Source organism: Stigmatopora nigra, chromosome 13 (assembly GCF_051989575.1).
Source record: "Stigmatopora nigra isolate UIUO_SnigA chromosome 13, RoL_Snig_1.1, whole genome shotgun sequence".
NCBI lineage: Eukaryota > Metazoa > Chordata > Actinopteri > Syngnathiformes > Syngnathidae > Stigmatopora > Stigmatopora nigra.
Genome location: NC_135520.1, coordinates 9,412,101 through 9,439,208, shown reverse-complemented (window position 1 = coordinate 9,439,208; position 27,108 = coordinate 9,412,101). Strand labels below are relative to the sequence as shown.

At 37.8% G+C, this 27,108-nt stretch overlaps 3 protein-coding genes across 7 annotated transcripts in view; 2 read left to right on the top strand and 1 right to left on the bottom strand.

Moving 5' to 3' along the window:
- The first annotated feature begins 633 nt into the window (after positions 1-633).
- Positions 634-2,135, top strand: adi1 (acireductone dioxygenase 1). The gene is made up of 4 exons (XM_077731642.1): positions 634-811; positions 1,020-1,139; positions 1,230-1,409; positions 1,550-2,135. The coding sequence occupies exons 1-4, from the start codon at positions 695-697 to the stop codon at positions 1,664-1,666; spliced, it is 534 nt and encodes a 177-aa protein (XP_077587768.1). The 5' UTR covers positions 634-694; the 3' UTR covers positions 1,667-2,135.
- Positions 2,090-15,032, bottom strand: trappc12 (trafficking protein particle complex subunit 12). Of its 2 annotated transcripts, none has more exons than XM_077731640.1 (12): positions 14,989-15,032; positions 13,355-14,569; positions 12,969-13,085; positions 9,324-9,437; positions 8,980-9,118; positions 8,134-8,246; positions 7,822-7,894; positions 5,703-5,776; positions 4,033-4,131; positions 3,641-3,744; positions 3,428-3,515; positions 2,090-3,346 (listed from the first exon to the last, which is right to left on the bottom strand). In XM_077731640.1, exons 2-12 carry the CDS (start codon positions 14,552-14,554, stop codon positions 3,104-3,106), a joined length of 2,364 nt encoding a protein of 787 aa, XP_077587766.1. In that variant the 5' UTR covers positions 14,555-14,569; positions 14,989-15,032; the 3' UTR covers positions 2,090-3,103. The 2 variants fall into 2 exon arrangements, with proteins under 2 accessions (XP_077587766.1, XP_077587767.1); XM_077731641.1 differs by lacking the exon at positions 14,989-15,032 and adding an exon at positions 14,787-14,925.
- Positions 15,033-15,174: 142 nt separating this feature from the next.
- eipr1 (EARP complex and GARP complex interacting protein 1) overlaps positions 15,175-27,108 on the top strand; it is a 24,949-nt gene continuing 13,015 nt past the window's right edge. For 3 of the 4 annotated variants that reach the window (XR_013328263.1, XR_013328262.1, XM_077730662.1), the window contains exons 1-6: positions 15,175-15,339; positions 15,458-15,541; positions 18,350-18,482; positions 18,796-18,952; positions 19,964-20,063; positions 22,377-22,513. Coding sequence is in view for 2 of the 4 variants with exons in the window: in XM_077730662.1 (XP_077586788.1) it covers positions 15,298-15,339; positions 15,458-15,541; positions 18,350-18,482; positions 18,796-18,952; positions 19,964-20,063; positions 22,377-22,513 (653 nt within the window). In the remaining 2 variants the exon portion in view is untranslated. Of the gene's footprint in view, positions 15,340-15,457; positions 15,542-17,474; positions 17,573-18,349; positions 18,483-18,795; positions 18,953-19,963; positions 20,064-22,376; positions 22,514-27,108 lie in introns of those variants that run through there. The other variant, XM_077730663.1, reaches the window with a different exon arrangement.

Below are 27,108 nucleotides of genomic sequence, written 5' to 3'. Positions count from 1 at the left end.
ACATTGGACTGTTTACACGTCCTTTTCCATACAGCTTTCAGCATCGGAGCATCGGGTTAAGCCAATTTAATAACAGTAACAATCATATTTGATAAATACTAACAAAGATCTATACAAGATATTTTATCGAGAATATATTACATTATAGTACAAGAGCATGACTGACCCAAAATGCTGCGTTGATCAGATCTGAAGTAGACTTCGTGTAGTTTATCAAATTAATCTTGAGATCATTACTCCGATAACCTCGATATTTGCAGTGATTGTGCAAATATTATCAATGTTTGGCGTGTAGTAACTGACAGCAGCTGCACTGGTGCAGCAAACCTGCTTTCACGCAGGCTAATTGGATGCATTTTTGCGTCACTACACGTAGATATATTAAAAGAGGCAAATTTAACACTGAAGCACGGCGTAAATAATTGGCGGCCATTTTGCGTCAAAAACTTCTTTACTGGACTTTTACCACTCATATTTTTGTCGGTTTGGTTTAAACGATTATCATTTTACTCACATAAAAACTTACTGGATCTCCAAGATTTCTTCTAACAAACCATAAACGTACGTTTTATTGAATTGCTCCCAATTAAAATGGCCGATAAGTGACGGGCTCGTCTCTGTCAGTGGGCATAGCATAGCAAACATCTAGCTTTATATTTGTATATCTAAAATCAGTCGCATTGTAAACACAGCAATGAAAGCCTGGTATATGGACAACTCCGACGGAGACCAACAAAAACCACACAAATTCGATCCCAATCAACCCGTTTCGTTGGAGAACTTAAAAAAACTTGGAGTATTTTATTGGAAGGTATCATTACTCGACACTCAAGAAAATTATGTCATTGAGCTTGAAGATACATCAGGACATACTTTGTGTTCCTGTTTAAAATAGTCCAAACTTTGAAATAATTGTACATTCTGCAATATATGTTGTATTTTCGATACACCATGACCTGTTTTGCAGGTAGCAGATGTAGATCGACGCATGTTTAATTTAAGCGATTGTGTTGTTGCAGCTCAATGCTGACCTCTATGAAACAGATCCGGAACTGCAGTTGATTCGGAAAGAGCAAGGCTACTCTTACATGGACATCATCACCATTGAGAAGAATACCCTACCAAATTATGAGGAGAAGGTAAACTAGTGACAGGTTGCTCTGGCCTGTGATTAATACTCAACTGTTGTTCGTTTGGTTAATGCATTTGCAACATCTATATCTTATCAGTTAAAGATGTTCTTCGAGGAACACTTACATTTGGACGATGAGATTCGCTACATCCTGGATGGCCAGGCCTACTTTGATGTCCGAGACAAAGAAGACCGCTGGATAAGAATGGCCATGAAGAAGGGGGACCTCATCACCCTCCCAGCCGGGATTTACCACCGGTTCACCTTAGATGAGTCTGTAAGTGCCATAGCTGAAATTCATCAAAACTTTAAAAATAAAGTAAAGTCCCAAGGCCAGACAAATTGCAATTCTCAAACCAAAATGCCAAATGTAATAAATCCTAACCACTAATGATATTTTCTTTTCTCTCTCCATAGAATTACACTAAGGCAATGAGGCTTTTTGTCGGGGAACCCGTGTGGAAAGCCTACAACAGGCCAGCAGATGACTTTGAGATACGACAAAAATATACAGCTTCTCTGCAGAAATGCTGAAGTTGGGGAAAAGTATAACAAAAAGACTATTCAGTTACCATTGAATCAAAAGATGGGCAAAATGCAGTGTCTGAGTACATCACAAATATCCATGTACATTTGTACCTTTGTACATAAACTGCATCTATGGTGCACACTGTAATTAAAAAAATCTTAAAATCATCATCATTGTAAAAGTATTGTTACTAAAGGTTTTCCATCACAAGCCTGCAGTATAGTGACCTATTTGTTTGCCGTGATATCATTTTCCAAGCGGTTATCACTTGCAAGGTATCCATCATGATATTAAAATTTCAAAGAGTGGCCTTAATTAAATATGTATCATTGTTGTTTGTGTACATCTCATTTACTTTTCTTTTAATAAAGGTTAAAACATTTCGTATGTAATTATAATTCATATGACAAGAAAACACTGACATTGAATTGTTTTTAAGAATGGGATAATTTAATAAAATGACAATTATTTTGATATATGTATTGTGTGTATATTATAATTTAGAAATTCTGAAGTCATATTTTTTATACACAAAATGGGATGCAGTGGAATATCTGCCAATAGATGACACACTAAAAATGGACTGTGTTCACACATTTCATCCTTTAGAATCCAACAAATCTTGAATAGTAACATAAAGCAATAACAAAAAAACTCAGAATACAACTCATTAGTACACATAAAAAATGTGGCCTTAGAAGAGGAGTGTATTGTTTTTTTTTTCTTTTTTTAGATAAGCTCCCAACCACAAACCCATACAGGATTGATTTTTAGCTATATATTACAATTTAATTTCATATTATTATACCACATGACTCAAACCCCATCCAGTCAAATCACCATTAGAGTGCCATCCAGTCCAAAATGATGGGTGTGTTCTTAGAGGAAGAAGTTTAAAAAGCAGTGCATGCTCACTAGACTTGAGTGAGTCTCTGTATAATGCCCTTATCTTCCAAAAAATGGAACATCAGCTGACCGCATGGGAATAAAAGGGGCATCTGTTTGTTTGGATTCAACCTCAGCCTGTTTCTCAATGTGAACACGCATATTTGTTAGAGCTCGCTATGGCTGGGGACATACATCCGGGAACTCTGTTCCCTGTAAATAGATCTGTTGAAAACAAACATTCTAGTTTGGATCAAATCTGGTCGACGGTTAATGCTTACGCTTCTTGATCCGCCTGCTGTGCCTTGCTTGAATCTTAGCATAAAACCTTCCATGCACAATTTTCAGCTCTATAACTTTATCTCACATTATAATGAGGTTTAAGTGTTAATTCAATGTCTGGTTGATTGATTTAGAATATACACTTCTTTTTTCTTATTCTCATTTTTCCAATCCATGGTCAATTCGAGACATCAATGGAAAAACTTCAAGGTTAAGGGCCTATTTTTGAAGGGGTACATTAAAACATGTGCTTATATGCAAGTTCTAATCCTTTTTCAAACCAGTTTGAGGCATTGCGTGTTGAAGCTGTCCCCTTCCCGGCAGGCCACAGCCTCCAAGAGCGCCTGCTTCTTTTGGGTGCTCCGTGAAGACTCCAGTTCATACATAGTGGTCAAATTAAAGAGAACGCTTTCGTGTAGGTAGAGGGCCGGGTCCTGCTGAACCAGGCCTTCCAGTTTGCTCAGAGATTCCTTGAGTCGGCCCAGGTATAGCAAGCATACTGCTGCGTTGTTGTTGGCCTTGGGATGAAATTAAACGAGAGAAAACTGCTCAGAGAAAGTTGAGGGAAATGTGAAATTTATAACGTGATCAATACTTACAACAGGGTTTTTTGGATCCATTTTTAAAACTTCTGTGAAGGCTTCATGCGCTTCTGCGTAGTTGTTCTGACTGAGGTAGATAAATGCCCTGGAAATACCAAACATGGACTACTTGGTGAAGGCCAAAGTAACCATAAATGTGCAAGATTCCAAGAATGATACGGTGTAGAACCGCTTTGCAAAGACTCCTAACCAAACCATAATAAGACATACCTGTTCATCAGCACGCATGTTGTGAAGCCAGGCTCGCCGTCTGCAACCTGACATGTTTTCTCAACATCGCAAAAATAACTTTCGGCTGTTTTAATGTCTCCAATCTGAATAAAGCAGTGAAAGACAAAGAATTATCAAATGTGATTAGTCCAAAAATAATGTTTTTTTTATTTTTTTATAACCTAGATCAGCGGTGTCAGATTCGGGTTGGGAACTGGATTAAAAACCCTGAATATTCTGATTTTATAGATCACAAAATGATGCGGTGGGCCAGATTTGGCCCCCGGGCCGCCACTTTGACAATATGACCCAGATTGAATCATTCTTAAAAACAACATATGCAAATGATATGCTTAATTCCTAATACAATAAATGTGAATGTGTATAATAACCTGCAAGAAGAGACGTCCTATTCCACTTAACAGCTGGGCTTTCTGCTGGGGTTCATATTGGATGATCGAGTGATAAACCTCCACAGCTAAAATATAGTCCTGCATCAAAAGAGGGACAATGTTTGACATATAAAAGAAAGAAAATTCGAGAGTATGAGCCAAAGTTAAAAAGGAGGGAAATTAGGGACAATGAGGTAGAGGCCAGGGACGCGGCAGGGAGGCTGAGACAGGTAGAGGGCAAGCCGGGCGGAGGCGCTGGAAAGAGCGCATTAATCAAACATACGGCCAAATAGCGGGGCGAGGTGACCCAACTCCCACCTCTACATTGCTCACGCAGTGAGTCGACTACTGAGTGCAGCCGGGGAAGGAGGTCACAAAGGTCCATTGTGTGTGTGTGTGCCAATTCAAAGTCTGCATTGGTCCAAGTGGTAGCTGACACACTTCCTTCCGCCAGCATTAAAACTTATGGTTGTTGATCCTCCAAAAATCTAAGTGTTTATATTTACTGGAGTATATATTTATAGAGGAGATATTTAATTTACTGTATTTTTTGGACTGTAATATGCACCGTAAAGAGGAAAAAAAAATCGATATAAGTCGCATTTTTGGGAAGAGCACTATTTATTTGACCAGGAACCAAGAACTAATATACACGTTCAAGTAATCATAGTAAAATGGACAACAATAGGCGAATTAGGCATCAATTTTAAAGGAAAAATATTAATAACCAGTTGTCCAGATGTGATTGATCGATTGTATTAGCTGATGAGACCTTAATAATTGTCATACGAGTCAGATATGCATGTTAAAATAAAGTGTAAGTGTTGCAGTGGGCACATTGTGATGTCAAATTATTTCAAATAAAAAAATCCCAGGCTATTTTAACAATTGTTTAACCACATTGTTATTAAGGGGATTTAATAGGTAACCATATTCTGCCAATTCTAATGCAGATCTGAGACAGTATTATTACTATTTTAAAGAGCAAGGCTTTACAGCAATAATTTTTGGAGTGAACAACAACAAGAACGATGTCAACTTTCCTTCATCGTACAAAAACTCCTACCCGAATAGCTGTGATATGCAAATGAACAACCGAGAATAGATTGTAATTAGCAATTATGTCGCTGTGGCTCATTTTATCCACTAAGCTTTGTTCTGTAAGATTCCCATTGCTTTACTGATGATACATCCTTTGAGGGATCACTTTGTAAGCAGCTATTTAGATAATTTTTACAGTGTTTGAGGAGACACAATACCATGAAAACCAAGCTTTGTTCAATATTTTGCAATTCCTTGATAATACACTTGCATTAAAACGGGTAATCTAGTGAGCTACCTTGCCACTGGATGGCAGTATGTGTCTCTTACAGTTGATAAACGCATCAGCACACATCCCTTTCTTCTCTGTCTCTCCCTGACCAAGAATCCAATTAGTGGTCAGTCTGGAGGGATTTCACTGTGAATCCTCTACTACTCTCCTGGCATGAGAGATCTCCTGGCCTCTCTCTCTCACTCTTTTTCATACACACACACACACACACACACAGGGGGTTGCCATGCACTAGTGTGTATGCACAAGTACACAACAGAAAGTCCCTCCCTCCCCATAAAGACAAGGCAAACTCCAGACACTTATATAAAGACATTAAATATGCATGCATACATACCTTCATCAACAGCAGACAGTTGGCCACGGAGTAGAGGACTCGACTGAGACGACATTTCCATAGCTTTAGAGATTCTAAAATCAAGAAGAAAAAATATAGGACAGGTAGTTTATTGTTTGAGGTTGAGTTGCAGTTTTTAACCACACCTTTTATGGTGAGTTTAGGCTCTTAGAGCGCAGTATTCTCGCAAATTCTACTTTTGTTTTTCATTGCCTTGCTCAACTCTTCCACACCAGGGGAGGCGATAGGGAAGACACTGCGGCACTTTGCCTCAGACAGTACCCCCTGCGGAAGAGCTTCTGTACAGGCCTATTATTATTCATTGCGGCACACCTGTGAGTGCGCCGGTGTGTGTTGGGGAGGGGAGCTAATCACTCAGTAGGGGTCTGATGTGCGAAGGCATGGCCCTGTGTTATTGACTTGACTGTCGGCCGTCTGTGTGGGCAGGAAGAGGAGATGCAGAGGGCACAGCTATTACACAAACTGCCAGTACTTGGGCATATGTACATATATTCATATATTCCCTTTTGAATAAGCGTCTTCTTCGTACATTTAACATACTTTGTTTTCGATTTTGAATGAGGGTCTTGGTAAATTTAACAGACTTTTCTTTCCTTTTTTGAATAAGGGTCTTAGTAAATTTAGCAGACATTTTTTTCCCTTTTTGAATAAGGGTATTAGTAAATTTAACAACTGTCTTTTTGGATTTTCATGGCTTTAAATCACGGTATATTTTGGATTATTAATCGCAGCAGCCGAAGAATATTATGATGAAAGAGTGAAGAAATGAAGAGGAAAAATGTATGCTCTATATAAGTCACATTTTTGAATGCGCATTTTTATTTGATCGGAAACCAAGAAAAAACATACATTATTATTAATAAAATAATTATTAAGAACAATAGTTTAAGTCGCACTAGAGAATTAGTTGCAGGCAAAGTCAAATTATAAAAAAATGCAATTTTTAGACTGGATAAATATGGTAACATTACTTTTAGGCTTCAGCTAAAAATGATAATAATAATAATAAAAGAGACTGGCAGGAGCCTGCACAACAAAGATTTATTGGTATGTCGAGCAAATTTGAAAGATGGGTTTGGAGCTGCGTAGCGGTGGTAATGTTGGTGAAATAAAAGGGTGTTTATAGTCTAGAATGGCAGTCTGATTCTTCACCACACGTGTAGGTAGGTGCTCGTAGCTTGGAAAAGACGGATGTGTATTGATCTGTTCTTTTGGCTGGGCTGGAGAAACGGTCTTGATATTCAGCACGAGTACAAACGCAGCGAGGTGCTAAACACTTTTAAAAGCCCACATCGATGTCTGTGTGGTGGACAATCTGTGTGTGTGTGTGTGTGTGTGTGTGTGCCGTGAAGCTATGCTGCAGGACTGCGCCGGTGTGCTTCAGTACTCGTCTCTGCCCGATTGTGTAGTACAGAAGAATATCGGGGGGAAAAAATGTGCTGTTTGGGATATATATAGCCATGTTAAAAATGTAAGATTTTTTTCACCAGATGACATGAATAGCTTTGTTGAAAAGATTTTGGTTGATAATTTCCCATGGCAAACCATATAAATTCTCACAGAAACAGAAAAGGTCTTCCAAGGTGATACTTTTTGCTATTCTATGAAAAAAGATGTAATATTAAAAGATTGAGGTTGTAATATTATAAAAAATATGTCATAATGTGTAATATTTCAAGATTTTAATTGTAGGTAACAAGAGAAAAAATGTAGTATTATAAGATTGAAGTATTTTTTTTGCTTATTTTAAAATTCTAATATATTATTTTAATATTACCTGAACCAGAAGGGCCTGAAAACTTTTGTGAACGTAAGGTTGGTGTGAAAAATAAGAAATTTAAGTTCTTGGCACAGAGTTAGAAGGGAGACAGATTGGTCCTTTCCCACCAAAGGCCGCTGAATTGAAGCATTTAATTGCAGCATACGTTTGAAGTGTCCAAAATCTATGTATCACTTAATGAGCATCTGTCACCACTCGTTTATGTGATGCAAGGCAGTGAGAGAGAGAGGGAGGGAGCCTAAAGCGCTTATTACAAGAACATATAGCTTTCCTGAAGAATGACTTTTAATAATAAAAGCATCATCTGTGCCCACTTACCTTGCCTATTCTCCTCTGTCAAGCTGATCACGGCACCATCCTCAGCCAAGCCTTTTTCCAAGTTCTGCTGGATCTGTTCAAAATAGGACAATTTCACTGCTAGCACTATAAGATTTCTGTGTTTAGATTAGAGTCAGCCATTCCAATGACTGAAATATGACCATATTTCTTTCTTTACACAGGTTGAGTTTTTGTCTGTATAATGTGCTCTTTGTGGGTGTGCAGGTTTTTTTTTTTTTAATGCAAGCACTACAAATTATATAGAGCTTTATGTCCGTCTGGAACGTTGTGTTTGTTTGTGCTTGTACTCACTGTGAGGCAGACAGTTTTGAGATTGTGCAAGCGGTCCAGAGCCTCCTGGGGCTTCGCCAGGTGCTGGGGAAGCTCTGCATGCAGTAACCGCATGGAGAACGGCACCATGGAGCCTGTCGGGGGAGGGAATGATGGAGAATGGGGTTTATATTCAAGGAGGGGAGGGCTCAGAAATAGGGTGTTGTGAGGACATTGCAGGAGAGAGGGAAAATGAAACAAAAGGTGCGTGATGAAAATACAAATCCCTCCACCCACACATGCTCCTTGCAGAGCCCTGGAGGCAAGAACCTACAGATGGTATTGAGCTATGTATGGCTGCTTATTAAACCCTCTCTTCACTCTGTGAATGCTGCACAGCACCATCACTCATTCCCATGCTTCATCTTTGGGTCTGTCTCAACAGTTCTCACACATACACTGCAGAAGAAGCCACTGTATATTCAGCCGAGTACCCAGGCTTTGATCCTGGCTTCTTTGATACCATCCTCAAATCTGAAACTCCCCTAGCATGTCCATCTTTGCTTGCCACGTGTGAGTACTCCTACAAATGATGGGAATAGTGAGGCCTATTATTTTGGGGACTTTTTGCTTTACACTGCAAATATTTGCGATTGTTATAAAACTAATACGAGCTTCAGAATCTATGTATGTACGTAGTGTAATTCTTGATATGTACTCGTCAGATCTAGGGATTATTTTGCAGTCTTTCCTTAGAATTTCAATTAAATTTTGTTATTGAATCATGTAATGACTTCCATTTCACTTGTTGAAACCGGAGCAAAATTGCAAACAAAAACAAAGGGGGTACAATGATGGTGTTATTTTGATACGAGTGTGTGGTTATACCTCGTCTTCCAGGATATATTGTTGGGTAATATTCATAAAAGAGGTCTGGTTGATCCAGATCACCAAAAGCCTCAAATTCCAACTCGGCATTTTGGAAGAAGTTCAGCTTGGTGAGAAGCGCCAAACGGACAAACCATAGCTGGAAGAGTACCAAACAAAAATAACCATATTTTAGTAATAGAATCAAGACACAATGAAACCCTGTTTTCCCAAAACGCAACACCATAAATACTACACCACCATTCAAAAGTTTGTGAATCACCCAAGACATTTTTTTTAGTGGAAAGACAAAAAGTCCACATACTTTATAGAACATTATTGTTAGGAGTTGTTTGCAATCCTACCTGTAGTGAGTTAGTAGTATGGGAAGACAGTTGTCCTGCTTTTCCATATCCCTGTCCATGAGCTGTCAAAAGACGGCCTGTCAAATCAACAGCCGCTCGCCAATTCTTACTGCTCTGTATAGGAGACAGTAAGCATGAGTGACATGAATTTATAACATATCAAGTTATTTTACACACTATACTGTACATTACACAGTATATCCTGATTTACTCTACCTTGCGTCCACGTTCCGCAACATTTCAGAGATTTTTTTTGTTTCTTTTTAAGATGGATTACTAAACAAAAATTGTTTTATGCTTCCAAATTCGTGGAATCTTTTTTTGAGAAGTCAGTTTCTTTTGTCCCCACCCACATTTTGCAGTATAGTGTAAATGACTAATAACTAGATTGATTCGTTAATGCAGACCAGTTTCCATGTTAGTCTTCATCATATTGCTTTTGTCCCCTTCCTTATTCTTAGCTTTCATTTTACGGCTACATTACTATGGCTTTTTCCTTTGCTCCCTCACTTTCTCAGCCCAGTTTACTAGGCTGCCTCTGAATCTTCATTAGAGTGGGAAACGAAGCTGAAAACAAGAAAGCAGCCTGGTTGGTCAAGGTAGCTGAAGTCTCTCTAAAAAAAAAAATAAATATATATAATGGACACCCTCCTGCATTCTGGAGTATGTCACTGCCCTGCAGTAAAAGGGACACATGGGATTTCTAAAAATGGAGAACATCTAAAATGAACTTGGCCAGAAAGTGCAACAAATGACAGTGGTGAAAATGTGAAAGAAGGATATAAAAATACAGAAAATTTGAAGCATGGATTGGTGGGTGTCCGGCAAAGTGAAAATGTAGGTCCGAGGGTAGTATCAGGTAAAGCCAAAACATTCAGTGCAGGTACAATGTAGTCTAGAACGAACCAAATTGAATCAAATAATCAACAAAATCAACAAAATAAAATAATGTCATCAACGAAAATCCACCTTCTCCAAATAAATGTTTGCTATTTTCTTACACAACCACGATACAGTAAATAAATTATCCTGTCCTAACATAACATGTCTTTGAACCACTGTACAAAGCCGCTCCAAAACAAGCAATGCATATTTTTTCTGTAACAGTGCAGGTTAAATTGATCTTGACATACACGATTGGCCATCCAGTATGTGCAATGCAAACAAACATGCATTCTTGCTGCAGGATAAAAAGCAGATGAAGCCTTATAATTGTGCACAAAGTGAAATGTTTCGTACGTCCTTACTTTGATGATTGGGAGGGGGGGGGGGGGGGGGGGGACCCTACTTTACAACGCTTGACGAACAAACGAACGCCCACATTATCTTCCCACCAGACCAGAAGCCTCCAGGCAAGCCAAATTTACAAAGACTTTCTCCACTCAGCCTGGGTTAAGACAGAGCTTCCGTGCAACTTCAATAAAGATCCAGCATTATAAAAAGAGGGTGCTGTGTATTCGTATAAGACACTGTCAGACCAGTGATTGCAACTCAGGCTTTCTTTGCTTTGAAGCTTGCATAGTTGGTGTTCAGATACTTCAACTAAGTGGGCAGAATACTGCCCTCAAACTGGGGGATAGTCCCTATTTTACCAGGATGAACATCACACATGAGCCAACATTTTCCCCATCGGTAACGGTTGGACTTTAACAACTGTACCGTAGAGAGATACTGCGACACAAAAGTGGCATAATTTGAGATGAAAACTAGCTGGTGGCTTTTAAAAGGAACGCCATATAATACTCCCTAGGAAAGTTCAGCAAAGAGTCCAAGTTGTAAGTGGGACTCCTCTGGGTAATATGAACCGCCGATTGACTAGTGTGCCGTTAGATCGTTTTAATGGTGTGGTTGTCAACAATAACAGCCGGGCCAACTTCTTTTTTTTTTTGACTTTGAAACTTTTAGTCAAAGGAAGGCTAAATAGGACATTTAAGCCAATAGTCTACATCCATTTTTTTCTGGCTACGCAAAAAACAGTTTTGCCAATGATGCAAAAAGACAAAATGTCTTTGTACTAAATGTGTGGCAAACTTTTTGCCATAAGTACTGATCTTAGAAATGATTTAGGTTCTCAAATACCATCAGAAAAGCTGGCAATCAGTCTTAGGTTATAGATTTTCCAAGAAGTTGATGACCCAATTGATGACAATGACAGATGTTGTTTCTAATCTTTGGGAAAATATTTGCATATTGATTATTATATCTGTTATATACAGCAGTGAAGTGGATGAAGCATTTCAAAAGTTCACTTTTAGTCATTCCAACAGCAACAAACATTCCTGTGAAATAACCAGTGAACACTGCTGTTGCCATGGGTGGAGTTTCTTGCCCAAGAACACTTAGGAGAAAGGGGCGGGGTATACATCACATTTAGAGTTTATCCTTAAATCATTCAGCCTTGATCTAGTAGATGGGAAAATATTATATATGTAAAAAAAAAACTCCAAAAGAAAAGTTTAAAAAAAAATCACTGGATTAACACCAGTTTGGTATCGACTCTATTTAAATAAACTTCTCAAGGTTGATAAACTTTAGCACGACCAAAATACCACTTGAATTCTGACTTGCTGTTACATTTTAAATCATATTCGGCCTGTCTCCAAACACACACAGCAACCAGCATGTGCGGTGTTTGTGAAATTGCTTGTAATTTCTTGACATCTGTGCTGCAGGCCATTGCTACCTTTCCAGGCTTCCAGTACAATTCCAGTACTTTGCCCTAGGCTTCCAGGAGCCACCCACACCCATTGGCAGACAATGACTGCCGCACACACTGACATTAAGTACATCTTGAGTCGTGTGTTGTTCTTTTTGTGTGAGCATGTGCTTGTCAGATAGCCCGGTCCAGAAGGCCCGTAAAATATGCACAGCAGTTCTATGCATAATACATGGCTACAGTGGGAGCAAAATAACTTAGCACGGTGGGTTTCCACCTCCACCCTTTGCTCCTTCCTTCAGCCGCTGTGCTTACTACTTTATTCATGTTGTTGTTAACGTGTTTGAAATAACTTCTGTCTCTACTCGAATAACTACAGAGAATATGTTTGATGGGTAGAGAATTAGGCACAAAAGCAAACAAAAACAATGTTGGATATTTTTGGTGGAAGCGTAAACTACAAATGAGAAAAGGGAAAAAGCTATTATAGAAGTAGAAAGACACTTTTGCGAAAAAATGTCCATAATACTCAGTATAAAGTAACAAAATAGCAATAAATTGCTATTTTTTATGGTTTATATATATATATATACATATATATATATATATATATATATATATATATATATATATATATATATATATATATATATATATATATATATATATATATATATATATATATATATATATATATATATATATATATATATATATATATATATATATATATATATATATATATATATATATATATATATATATATATATATATATATATATATATATATATATATATATATATATATATATATATATAAATAATACATGGCTACAGTGGGATATATATATATATATATATATAGACACACATATATACACGTACACACATATATACACGTACACACATATATACACGTACACACATATATACATATAGATATATATAAATAAATATAATGTATGGTCATAAACTGTAAGAAACTTACAATCAGCTGTTTGAGACCCAAGAAGGACTGTTCCACAGAGCTGGCGGTGAGAACTTGTCGTTTCAGAGCTGCTTGCTCCCCCAAGAATCGAAGCATTAAATCTTTTACAGCATCACTCTATGAAAATGGAAAACATAAAAAATGTTGGTTTATTGCACATTATTGTTGGTGCAAATTACAAAATTGGCAGGAGAACATTTCAAAGATGTAGAGATGATCATTTAGTTCATAATTATTGAGTCATCTAATACAACTACACCCACAAACAAAAAGTTTATAGCATATTTGCTGTGAGAAGCCTGTTGACCAATGAAAGTTGAGCATATATGTACAGAGGGACTTGTTTCCTCCACAATAATTACTCTTCTATGAATTGTTTGTCTTACCTGAAGGTTGTCAAACTTGAGACCAGGCATGGTGGCTCTATTGCTCTCTGTGTATGATGGGCTATGTTGAGGTGTGGCCATAGAGAGCAACACCTTCCTTGTTTCTTCAGAAGGCAGCCATGCATCATGGCGTCTGTCCACCTCACTCAGATTCAGCGCCGTTGCGAAAGCATCATCACTTCCTGAGAACAGCTGAGTGAACGGCTGGGGCTGAGTGACAGAACCAGAAGAAGGTGGATCACCCGGAGATGCTAATGTTTTGGATGCTGATTCTGGACCAGCAGAAATATCTTCAGAATTAGCGTTGGGATCGCTGGGGGAAGCAGAAGAAGAAAGTCCAGCTCCAGATGATGGCGTTGGGCACGGAGGGACCACCGCATTTGGATTGGACACTGAGATGAAAGAGGAAGGGGCCATGAAGGAGTCAAAAAAGTCAGAGCCTGCATTCACCTGTCCATTGTCATTGAAGAATTTGCTTAGGCTTGGGCTAGGTTGGCATTGCAGTGGAATAGTCATCTTGCTGGGGGTCACTGCTTCGTCACTCCCTGCTCTGCTCCCCATATTAAAACTGGGACTCTTGATAAGGGTGGGCTGAAAACCATCAGGAATCAGTGAATTTGGCTGCTTGCTCTGGCTAAATATTGTGCACACTGGCACTGGCTGATCTTTGAGATTAGAGCTTTTTTCAAGGAGTGTTTCCTCACTCTTTTGACTGGATGGGCTTTGTGCATCAGGGAGAGTTGAATGGCTTTTTTCCATTGAGTTGATTTCTTCTGACTCTTCTTTCTGAAGGACATCTGAAACTTCAGTCTCAGTTGCAACCTGTGTTGAGTTACTTTGGTCATCAGTAACACACGATATGCAGATTTCGCTCACTTCATGATCTCCGCCATCGAGGATGGAGTCAATGGGAGCGGCGTCATCCTCCTCGCTGTTATTGGGGGAATCGGACATAATGACACTCTCCATCATTTGGTCAGTGACCTTATCCATCGGGCTTTGTGATGGTGAAGCACTGCTGTCTTCTGGAGGTGTTGCAAAACCTCCTCCTAGGTCAATGCTCTCTCCTTGTGCCAGGATGACATCCCTCTGACTACTCGCTGGTTCAGGAGGATCTGGAGATGGAGCCTCCTGGGGGACATCCTCCACCATGATGTCCAACGTGATGGGCCGATGAGCTGGCGCCTCTTCACTATCCATCTACTATTTTCAAATCTTGAGCAGGGTTGAAAAAAATAAGCAAGTAATTAAAATACACATTAATTACAAGTCAGATGAAAACAATTATGACAAATCCAGAGAGGACATTCAAATCCCACTAGTTTAGAAGGACACATCAGTTATTACAGCAATCGATTTACGTAATTATATTTGCAATGAAGATCACAAAGCATCACAGATCTAAATAAAGTTGAGGTTTAATGGTACTTACAGCAAGTTAATAACATATTCATAGCATTTAGCAATATTGCTATCATTTCCTTTACCGATAGGAAACGGATCTATTCACAAGGAGATCATTAAATACAGCAGGGTGTTTTGAGATTAGATGCATAGAATGTCATACATGTCCACACCGGGAAATCTAATAAAATACGTCAAATTTGAAACCAAAAATATAAGACAGGTCTTACCTTACACAGGATCAACCCATAAGACTCCAATGCGCAAGCGCGGTTTCAATGTTTTTATGTACGGAGCGTCAAATGTGCCAAATGTCATTGTTTTCTGCGTATATTGTATTCCCGTAAAAAATTACGTACGGTTCAAGTCGTATTATTGGTCCAGTGATTTGTCGAACACTACATGTTTACGCATTCCAACTTGGATGTGCGGCTACTATATTTTACAATCGCGGAAGTGGTGTCAACATACCGACTTGCCTGATGTGTTTCGATTTGGGAACTTTAAATTAAATAATCGTGTTCAATACTATCATCAAAATGGAAGATGATGCACCCGTCATTTATGGTCTTGAATTCCAGGTATGCATGATCTTCTTTTCTTTCATTTCCATGGTGCAATTATTATCTGCCAAACAAATGTAATTTGTGATGAGGTGGATCTTTAAAGTCTGATCTTTTGCATTCGAAATATTTGCAGGCACGATCACTTACTGCCCAGACAGCTGAGACTGATGCTATTCGCTTCCTTGTGGGCACACAATCCCTGAAGTTTGACAACCAGGTGAGACACGTGGTTGCATTAGATTTCAGTTAGATGGCGGACACGTGGCTCTTGAGCCGCATGTGGCTACCATGCAAATCAATGTTGTATATACTTTAGTTATTTGCCTTGTTTCATGTTTCCCTTATTTATATCCTCTCTTAAAACACACTCAAATAATCAGGCCCCATTAAAACAAATAATAATATAAATATTTAAAACACTGTAGCATAATCTACCTCACACCTTGCCTTATGCCTTCACAAAATGCTACATGGAAAATTAATATATTCATTTTCAACACCGTTTATCCTAGTCTGGCTGACGGGGTGCTAGAGCATATCCTCAGCTAACTTTGGCGTGTTTACATATATATGTTCATTAACATGAATATGCAGTATATCATTGATTATTTCTTACTGCATTCAGAATTGCCGAATCTTGCTATATTACATTGCATCACATGTTACTATATCCATATTGTATGCAAATGTTGCATTTATTGTATATTTTAGTGGATCAGAAGATGTTTAAATGTCATTTCTATTTCTGTCATAATATAATTGTATTAACCTTTTCAGCGATATTTAGAATAATTCTTATTATGGCCACTCATTTAGTGTTTGGAAATCATGATGAGTACTATTGTTGAAGAATTTAAAAAAAAGTTTTTCATGTGTGAATGAGAAGAAATAAGAATGTGGATGCATGCCTGCATGCACATCTTGCATAGGTCATTACAGAGACAGATGAGAGAAACAGTTGGCGCTAAACGGGGGGAGAAATAATTAGCTTTCTGAGAAACAGAGAGGGATGACGGTGAGAGAGCGAGAAATGTCTGCTTTGAGAAAAATGAGTCTGTTCTCTGGCAGACTTGAACGTGAAAATGGTCTGGCACCAATCACAAAGCTAACTCATTCCAAGTCTTGTATAGAAACAGTCAAAATTCTGCTTGTTGGAAACGGAGACAATGACCAATTGATCCATGTACTACTGTAATTTCATACCACACACATTTTCAACAATGGAATATTCTATTCTGAATGCTCTCCTTATTGCAAAATTATATTTATTTAAAAAAAAAAGTAAGGTAAGGTTTGGTGCAGTGGGTACATGATGGTGAAAGAGGTTCCCTGATTCAGTCTTAAGCAAATATTGTACTTTGGGGTTTAAATATCAGTTTTGCAAAGGGAAAAACTTCTTTTTGCATACAATTTGTGGCCGAATTTATCTGAATTTGAACTAACAGGAAGAAAAATGTTTTTCCAATTGGCATTTCATCCTAAAAAGCTCCTTCTGTATCCATAAGCCTTCTGGCCTCTCCACCTCCCATTAAGCATAATGCAGGGTGGAAATGTCTCTCTTAACTCTCCGAGCACCTCTCAAATCCCTCGGAGACCAATAGCTAGAATGACAGATCGGCGTGTGTGTCGGCATGGCATTTAAGGCTGCTAACGAGATAAAGTGCCCAAGCTTGGCACCTCTCACCCGCGTCCTACTCCTCCGTAGCGCTTACTGTCAGCTGTGCGGCTAAAGAGCTTTAGAACAGAGGCCCCTGAAGTGGGGTCCGCCAGGCAGCTTGTTTTTTTTTTTTTTTTATCCCTCCCGTACCTCCTCCACCTCTCCCATCCTCCTTTCCAGCTCATAATTAAAAGCGCTGGGCTCAGTGCCCAAGTGGTTCAAAGTTATGAGTCTCTCCCCAGGCCTGGATGAGAGAAGTATAAATCACCTACAGGGGGAGGGATGGAGGAAAGAACTGTTGGAGGCTCTTTCTCCACCCTCACACCTGGGTTTATTTGGTAGGACCCCATTACTCGGCCCTCCAATTACCCCAACCTGTCCGCCTGAATTTATCTCCGCCACTCCCCTAACACCATTAAATTATAACGTTGCGTATTATACATATATATTTTTGGGATGATGCAGTCCAATTCAAGGTTAATAGCTGCCTGGCTGACTTTGAAGTGGCTATGATGTTCTTATAGTGCTTTTCTTTCTTCATGGCGCTTTGTTTTTAATCCTCTCATAGCTAATAAATGGCAAATAGACAAGGTAAGTGGGTGTTTCAAAGTGGAGTTACGGTTTAGGGGTTCCCTTTTTAATGGAGCTATGAGATACACGGCTTTTCAATGGGGGGGAACTACTTTTATTTGTACAATAATGCCAAGAGAACCTCACGTTTTACTACGTTTTGGGCCCTGAACTGAAGTCAACTCAGTTTTGTGTTGAATAGCTGATAAAATTATGTAATGAAAGCCCCTTTGGAAAAATGGGAAACTTGTAAAATAAGTTTACCTTGTTGGACTGGACAGACGTTTATTGTTTGTAACACACTGTCTGTGCCAAGGCCTGAGTAAATATTATGGGTCAATATTAATAATGTAGTTGAAGGGTTGCAGTGACTATAAATTTTACTGGTCCAATTTAATTGAACTTTAATCCACAAGTATAGAGGATGACCGAGAAACCTGACTGGCATGTTTATTGTGCCAACCTTGAGGAAATGGCACCTCTGTTGTTATTGGTTACCTAAGAGGAAAATCAAAACACAAAGTATATACTTTTTGTGTTAAAATCAGTGATTATTGTGGTAATAGTTAAGTTATATTTGATTTTTCAAAACTAAAGACAAAGTGCAATGTGAGCTGCTGTTCTTATGCACCTTTATATTATTATTATTAATTGCATTAAATACTTAATGAACTCATTAGATGAGGGAATTTGTCTCAATGGTTCATAAAATGTTATTTTAAAGTCTTTAGTGGAGTAAAACAACATATTTTGTTGTCTCTTACAAGACTGTTTTGTTTCCCTTGTCTTTCTTCCAAGATCCACATCATTGATTTTGATGATGAGAATAACCTTATTAATAAAAACGTCCTCCTACACCAAGCTGGAGAAATATGGAACATTGGTGCCAGTCCTGCAGATAAAGAAGTACTTACCACCTGCTACAACAAAAGTGAGTGCCACTCTTTCCTCCCTCCATTCACGGTCCTCCAAATTGAGACATTTTATTTAACTTTTCTTCATTAATCAACTTTGTGCATGTTATTTCATAACACATTTTGATATAAAGTCATCAACTATGAATTGTCAATGCTTTTGATCCTCTACAAATTGAATAGTCAAGTCATCTTAGCAATGCTAATGCATTGTAATTTTGCAGCTCACTGACTGGTGACCAGTCCAGTGGATTATTATTTACCCTTTTCATTGACAAAATAATAATAATCTCTTCTTCATCACATCCTAATGACGTTTTTCCCACCCAGCCTTGGACAGTCGGGTGATTACCTCTGCTGCTGTTTGGCGGATGCCCTCAAATTGGGAGACCGGAACCCAAGAGTGTCCTGATGATTCAGGCCACAACCCCCAAACCCTGGAACTGCTTTGTGACCTAGAAGATGGTGGCAATAGCAATGCAGCCTGGTAAGTGTTTTGGGGGAATTTTATTATTTGGTACTAACTATTAACTTGACACAAAATACACAATGTTTTTTTCCTCACCCTCAGATTTAAAAATTAGACCGTAATAGTAATAAATATAAATTACTCTTAAAAAATTACATGCAATTAAAAGAAAAAACCCTGTCCATATTTATATTTTTTTAGGTACATTGTAGTATTTTTGTCCTTATTTCTAACCCGCAGACGTTTGAATATTGTTTTATTCTACAAAACTCCGAATATTGACTAGCCTCACTTCTATAATTTTTGTCACAGCCTGGGATCTTTTGTCTTTTAATTTGAGCTCCCGTGCACAATGCCTCCCCATAACTCACCACCTATGAGAAAGGAAATCAATGCTCATTTCTCATTTTAGTTCGCTGTTCATCACTATCCCTTGATTTCTATCATTTTTTTGAGATGCCAATCAGATAAAGCGATGCATACTGTACCCTTGTGTGTCTGGGAGGAAGAGATAAAGACAGAGAAAAAGTACAAGTGTGGAACATAGCTGGTGCATGTGTGTCGGGGGTTGTGTAAAAATTGATGTCTGTGCACCAGCATCTCAATACCTCTAAAATTTGGTCACTTTCATCCTTTGTCCAAGTATTTTCATCTACCAAAAGAGTAGTTTTTGCCTGTATCCTCAAAAATCCCTCCCTTATTCGCTGTATGTCTGTTTTTTTGATGGATGTTCATTTATTTTTACTTCCCCACTAGGTGGTGTAACTACACTCTTATATGTGCTTTCATCCACCTATGGAATGTGTGGAGGGGTGGGGTGGGGGTGCTATAGGATGCTTTGGAGTCTTGCTAACATGCATCCTTTCGAGTTATTTTGAGTGTTTTGTCATACCATCATACCTTGGATCTTCTTGGGTGGCGTCCGTGATTACATTTGTTAACGCCATTCCAAATGTTGCTAATGTGCTTGAGACTAACAATTTATACATGTTGTTTACTTGTGTGTATATGTCTTGAATCAATTCACAGCGTACTGTGGGAACCAATGGGGGATGGCAAGCGTGTGATTTCATTGGCCGATAACTGTGTTTTTCTCTGGGACCTGCAAGAGAGCTCCACACAGGCCACAGTAAGAAGCGCACACCGTTCACTTGAAACTGCATGAATTACACAAACATGCACTATATCTTACAATAGTCAATTAATTCTTTGATAACCACCCTATTGTCTCAACACAATCAAACACACAGTGGTCCAGTAGTCCCCACTAACCATTAACTCTTGTTTGCAATCCACCATAACACGCCCTCTCATGCACCAACCCATAGACACTTATATATTATAGACAAATTTAGGTTCCACCTGTAGGTAAGATTTTCTGAAAGATGTTTCAAATTTTGTCTATCTGGAAAACCAGTTTTAAGTCACCCAATTGCTGTTCACAATTTTTCAAAGGGTAAATTATAAATACGTATTCATCTAGTGAAATACCCTTTATTTGAAAAGAGTGTATGTTGTACTTGCTGTTTTTTTTTTTTTTTGTTTCTTTTTGGGGGGTTTTCAGCCCATCATTTATAAAGCTGATACTCAGAAAAGCACTTTCAGATTACCACCGTGGTGTGTCTCTGGTAAGTACTGACCCCGATGTGAGGTCGAGTACAACCACAGGGGCATGTGAGGTCTTAATCCTATCTTCTGACACCAACACTGGACAGCAGAGGTATTAAATCCTATATCGAGGGAGAAGAGGAGAGGTGGAAAGTAATCGGGGGGATGCTGTATAATGAGAAGAAAGAAGATGGAGGGTTCAATGGACAGCTAAGCTTGATTGGAAAGATGTAGGCTTGAAGGCAGAGCGCAATGTATAGATGTGGGAAGACAGTGTGCTTGATTAAGAGAAGGGAATGAAAAAGAAGAAAAAAATTGGCAGTCAAGACAAATTCCTCTCATACTGATGAGAATGCTAATAATTCTCACTGCAACCATCCCCCATCCTGGTTTCCCATTTCTTCTATTTGTCAGTGGGATATGTGTTCATCTCAACCTGTCTATTTCTTTCACACGAGGCCTTGGCTGAGATGGTCATCCAAATTCAATGTGGGTGTTTGGATGTGAATGTATGAATATGGAAACACTGGATATTTCAAATCCACACCAGCCTGTTGAAATGCCAAGTTTTTGCTATTTTACAAATTGAGAGCAGGATAAATTCTTTACAAATCTTTGTAACAATAATGTGACCTGGAAAAAAAAATTTAGAGGGCCAATAGAAAAATATAACATAGGGTATACAACTGTGCTCTTCTCCATTTTAAATTCGCATTGAAAGTCATGTTACATGAGAGTAAGCGTACTCTTAATGAGCATTTTATCAATTTCAAATAAGATAATGCTGTTCTGTCAATGAACGTAGAGAAGATAGTCATTATGAAGTGAAGAAAATATGGCATAACAATGACATAATTAAAAGATGGAGAAAATTGGTGGAGGCTGCCAAAATGCCAATAGCCAGTATTTCTTTCATTGGTGGCATTATCTATATGCTCTTAAAGTTGTATAGTGACAGTCCAAAATAGTAGGAATGCAAGGGAAATACATAATAGAATAGAGAACAATCAGGACACAGACAATTGGACAAAAAGTAAACAAAAAAAACATAGCAATTATTATTTGGAGTATATCATACATTTCATGAATGGAGATTTTTCAAAATCCACTCTGTGGAATCAATATCATTCACTTTTTTTTAGTCCTTTGTGATAAAATACTGTGTGTGAAGTCCTTGAAGCGACTTCCATTAATTTCTTTTTCATTGTTACTCTGAGACACAGATAGCAGTTTTGATAAATATTCTTTGACAAAACTGTCTTTCGTGGAAAAAAAAAAGCCTTTGTGTTCACCTCACATTCGGTTGTTCATAAAATCGCCTGCTTGCTCTTACTATACTTTTAGGTTTTATTTTGCATGACATTTACTTATCCTTGGTTAATGGACACAGTTTTTTTTTTTTAAGGAAAACAGCTAAAGAATGTACTGGAGTATAAGTTACATTTTTGAAGGGTATTTTTTTTCAACTTTAAAAGAAACCAATAACAAACATATGTTAAAGTATTAGTAAAATAGGCAATAACAGACAAAATAGGCACATGTTAATGTATTACAATATATATATTTTTTTATTTTTTGTGTGCTAACTATAGCTTAAAAATACAACATAGTGGTCAGAGGGTGGAAAAAATAAAAAGCACAATATGCCCCGCTAAACTATAAAATAAAATGAGACTTATACTATGGAAATTATTGTAATTTTATGCTTCCTGGAAACCACACGGGAAATGAAAAAAAACTCAAATTTATTGGAAAAGACATTGCACTATATTGAGTGAGGCACAGTATGTAAATTTGAATGGCATATCTTAATTAGGTGAATTTGAATCTTCAGGTCTCTGGCACAGCAATGCTTGAGGGAAAAGGGCAGCTTAAGTTCACTTCTGGCAAGTGGAGCCCTCACCATAACTGCGGCCAACTTGCAACTGCAAGTGACACAGCCATCAGAGGCTGGGACCTTCGCACCATGAGGTGAGCTCACTTTTCGTTCAGCTTCCATCAAGTCTAATGTGACACTAATCTACTCTTCCAAAAACTCTTTAACCAAAACCAAATCTGTGCCTTTTTGAGCTGAATAACAAGCATCTTAGGACTATACTGTTGTTATTATTCTGTATCTTTACATATGTATATCGTCCGCCAATATATATTTCTCACAAACATCTGGGAATTGTCACGTACTATTCCTCTCAACTCAAAAATGGTTTGATATCAGCCTAAAATATAAGCAGCAGCAGACGGTAGTACAATCTCTGCCGCACTATGTCTTCCAGACACTTAATACTTAAAATATAAGCCTATCACTACTGATTAAAAAAACATGAATTCTGTTCTCGTTTGTACAAATGTAATATGCAACTTTATGTAAATTATGGAACACTCCATTCGTATATTGGGGACAGAAAGCAGTGTTAATGGCAAGTTGTGACACATTTTCCAAGTTATTCAGTGACTTTCCTTTCCAATTACACAGTACATTATTTAGAACTTTTCAGCCTCTTTAGGGTGCAGTCATGTTTGTTCTTCAATGCTAATGTGGAATGGAATGTTCGGTTTCCATAATGGAGTTTACGGACTTCAAATATAATCAAATTATTAGTCACATCAGATTAGAACTTTATTTCATCCTGTTTTTTTTGGGAAATGTCTTGGTTGCAGTAGTAATACAGACACAAGACACACAAGACATTGTAGACCTAGTTAAAAAAAACTGGAGCCAAGTCCTTCTGCAGACAAATGGCCAAAAAAGGGCGGAAAGTGACCAATGAATCATCTTAGAAATTCCCTAAAATCCAATATGAAATGATCCAAACCTTACCAGATCTGACCCATAACTACACTTAAGTGACAAGAAAGTGACACAAAATGAACTCACTGACTGCCATTGACAACTCACAATTTTTTAATATTATATTTATATACAGCACTGTCATTGCAAAGATTATTTTGTGTCGGGACCATCACATTAACTATTTTAAAAAAAAGAGAAAATTATGCAAAAGATCTTAATGGTTTTTGCATATACTTTTCCATATGTTCCACTTGACTTGAGCATGACCTTTTGAACCTTGCTGCAGTCACATCAATTCTATCTAACCTTTTCATATATTCCTAACTCCCTTGACTCTATAAGACATATATTTAGAGAAATTTATGCATGACCTTAGGCAGACCGGAGAATAAAAATGAACCATTGTAGACATTGGTAGTTTCCCAGATCGATTTCCACTTTGTGTCTTATTCACAATCGTCTTACTTTAAACCATTAAATAAAAAAAGAGAGAGAAAGAAATATTGTTAATAGAAAACAAACTACATGAACAATTGTAGGTGTTTAAACCATTTATTTGGGCTTCCCATTTATTTCTGTGCATTTTCTTTAACATATTTTTCGCACAAATTGGTGCACCAGCGTTTATGTCATTGGAACATTTCTGAGGAATAGAAAAAGTTTTAAAAAGACAAACTGTAACACTGCAAGAACATGATTGGTATCAAAATTGCAATAATTTATCGACTCTTTCCACATGGGCATGTCAGATTAACAATGCATTCCGATGTGATTGGTTTATTGATTATTTTACATAAAGCGATGGATTATTCTCCATTTCTGTCTATTTTTTTCTTTCTTCCCAATTATTTCTTACCCTCCCTTTCCAAACCCTTCAGCATCTTATCCTTGTCAGTCAGCCCAATCTCAAAGCCAGCTTTTAATTTTGAACGGCAATGAAATGATTTCTCTCCTGGTTCAATATTTCTTTTCCTACTCCCTATCCTTGCGCACGCCAGTTGTCATAGAAACAGCGACTACTTGTGTGTCTGTGTGACTATCCAGTCGATTCCCTTAGCTGAGAGTTTTATCGGCTCAACTGAGCCAGTCGAAGATTGTGTGTACCAGGTATTTTTCCCCCAAATGTTGTTTATTCATTCACAATGTGGGAACTGTCGTGTCTTTTTGATGGACAAGGAGAGAATGAAAAGTGGACTTGTGAAAGTTGCGTGTGTGTTTTGCTAGGTGTATTGTTACAACACTTGACAATTTCCTCAGTGAAAAGGCAAGCTGAGTGAGATCGTTGCTATATAAAGGTCAGTGCAATTCAGATCAGACGTCGTTCTTGTCATAATGCCTTCTGATAGGTTAAAAGGTCTAAATAAATGTGGAAATATTTACACTAAATATATAAAGTACTAAATATAATTGTCAATCAGTTGTGCTCGTGTTCAGCAGCAAACATGGTGGACACTTTTTAAACAGCAAGCAGAATGCAGATCATATTTTTGTATTCACAAATGTAAGCATTTGGTTTGTGTAACTTAGTCAATAACAAAAATATCTTTTTTTTTTAATAATACTGTGCTATTTTTGACAGTATTCTGGTCTTTATTTGGTGTTAAATAGACATTTATTTTCCTTTTTTTTAATGATTTATTTATAGAAGTGAATGAATTATCCATCAATATTCATTCAGATTTTTTTTGTCATGTTACTGCTGACATTTTCATAATTTTCTGCCAGAAAAACCTTTGCTTAGTGTTAAATAAGATATGAAAAGCGCAATATTTCAAAATGTCCCGCTCTCGGCCCTTTTTGTTTTGTCAAAGTCGTTTTCAGAACAAATTTTAAAAAAGTCTACAGACCCCTAATTAAGGTCCTCAAGGTTAACGTTTCGAAATAAATAATGACTGCCGGTTTAATGCTCTCTGATTTGATGGAAACAGTAATGTGTGTTTTTCTGCTCTATTTTTCTACATTTACACACCACTGTATTTTGGAGTGTGTTTCCCCTGGTTTTATTTATTTATTTATTTTATCTGTTAGTGCCTAACAGTGTGTGTAATAGGTCCCCTGTTCCCCCATCAACCCCCATCACACATACTCAGCCTGGCTGGCTGAATGACAGTAGATTGAGTGTGTTTGGTGGCTTAGGCAGAACACAACTATAATCCCCCCACACTCATACAAACACACACACTAACACATACAAAAAAAAAAACGTCCCAGGTCTCTCCACTATTAGTTGGAGCTGGAGCCTAGGGAGTGGATGTGTGAGCGTGTTGCTTTGTGTTCATGTGTGTGTATTGGGGATTGCTTAGTGACACCGGAGAGGGAAAAGGCGAAACTAACCCAATTTCCTGCTCCATTTCCTTTTCACATGGCAGCCACGTCCCATTCCACGCTGGAACGGGTTAAACACTAGCCAGCCTCGAGCCTCGGGTCACAGCTTTTACACAGGAGAGAGAGAACCCTTGAATAAATCATCTTCCTCAGCTTTAAAATTACACATAAAATGGTTATGTCAAGTCAAAACTGAAGTTTCCAGTCACTTCAAATGTGGAAGACTCATGGAATGGGCGTCAAATTGGGTGGTCGTGTTACAAACTCAGCTGTTAAATTATATATTTGCTAGACAGTACTTTTAGATACTTAAATAAGTGACCAATAGATCCAACCCGAGTTATATTGATAGTTTAATTAGTTATAGATGGATTGAATGCATAAATTTAAAAAAAACATTGAAAGTAGAAATTTCCTTAAACAAAATGCCTTTATTTAAAAAAAAAATCCAAGTTTAACAATTGGACTAAATGATAATTATTTGATTGCAAAACATAATTAATGTAACATTTCCTTCCAAAAATGCCTTTTATTCACCATAAAAAAGCCATGTTTAACATTGTTATTTGATTGCAAAACACAATTAATGACTATTAAGTATTTTCCTTCAAGGTGATGTTGTAAGGAATTGTATGTGTGAGGATAATTATTAAAAATACTACTCAGCAGATTTACCCTCACAAGTGTAGACACCTGCGTTTAAGTATGACATTATAGCATTAAAAGCGCTCTGAACATTTATCCTCAGAAGTACATGACAGTGATTTGACTGAAAAGCCTTTATTGAACACTTGAAACAGAAACTACTGACATTCCTTTTAAAACAATATCCAAAAAAAAGCTCTTTTTGAGTGAGTAGAATGAATACAGCAGCTAAAAGTATTATTTTACGTTACTATTTATTTATATATTGTTGCTATCTGTTCTTTATCTAGTTATCAAAACCCAATTATGTTCTAAGCGTCCGCCTCACAGTTCCATTGCGGATTGAATATTCAACATATAATGCAGAAATTCTCACAATCAGAAATGTATACATTGTGTTTTCTATTTCTTAACGCTAAATGACAAATCTGAGCTTTCAGACAAAGAATCATCAGGCACATTACACACTTCTACTGCATAATCCATCGTTTGCATAAGGTATATTGGCTTTACCCTCTACTTGTTATTTGCCATTTTGTCGGGTTCCACGCACTTTCACACAAAAGCTTCTAGCTCCCTTGACCTAATTGAAGCCCAGCAGTTTGCCCCGGGTCATTCTCTTATACCTCCCTTATTTTAATGAGATTTTTAATTAGCATGTTAATTGCCTAACGTGATCAGAGGGGTGACGAGTTAGCTTCCTATCGGCTGCTGGCATCCAGCTGGGCCATAACACTTGAGGCTTTCCACTCTGCTGAACATAACCCAACCCAGCTTAGCTTTATTGGGCCAGGCTGGAGAGCAA

Bases quoted from the DNA above. Each gene is read 5' to 3' on its own strand.
- adi1 (XM_077731642.1), top strand. From the start codon at position 695: ATGAAAGCCTGGTATATGGACAACTCCGACGGAGACCAACAAAAACCA. The intron at 1,140-1,229 runs GTAAACTAGTGA...ATATCTTATCAG, and splicing joins TACCAAATTATGAGGAGAAG to TTAAAGATGTTCTTCGAGGA. The intron at 1,410-1,549 runs GTAAGTGCCATA...CTCTCTCCATAG, and splicing joins GGTTCACCTTAGATGAGTCT to AATTACACTAAGGCAATGAG.
- trappc12 (XM_077731640.1), bottom strand. From the start codon at position 14,554: ATGGATAGTGAAGAGGCGCCAGCTCATCGGCCCATCACGTTGGACATC. The intron at 8,247-8,979 runs GTATAACCACAC...CTCCCCCGACAG, and splicing joins AATATATCCTGGAAGACGAG to GCTCCATGGTGCCGTTCTCC. The intron at 7,895-8,133 runs GTGAGTACAAGC...TATTTTGAACAG, and splicing joins TCAAAACTGTCTGCCTCACA to ATCCAGCAGAACTTGGAAAA.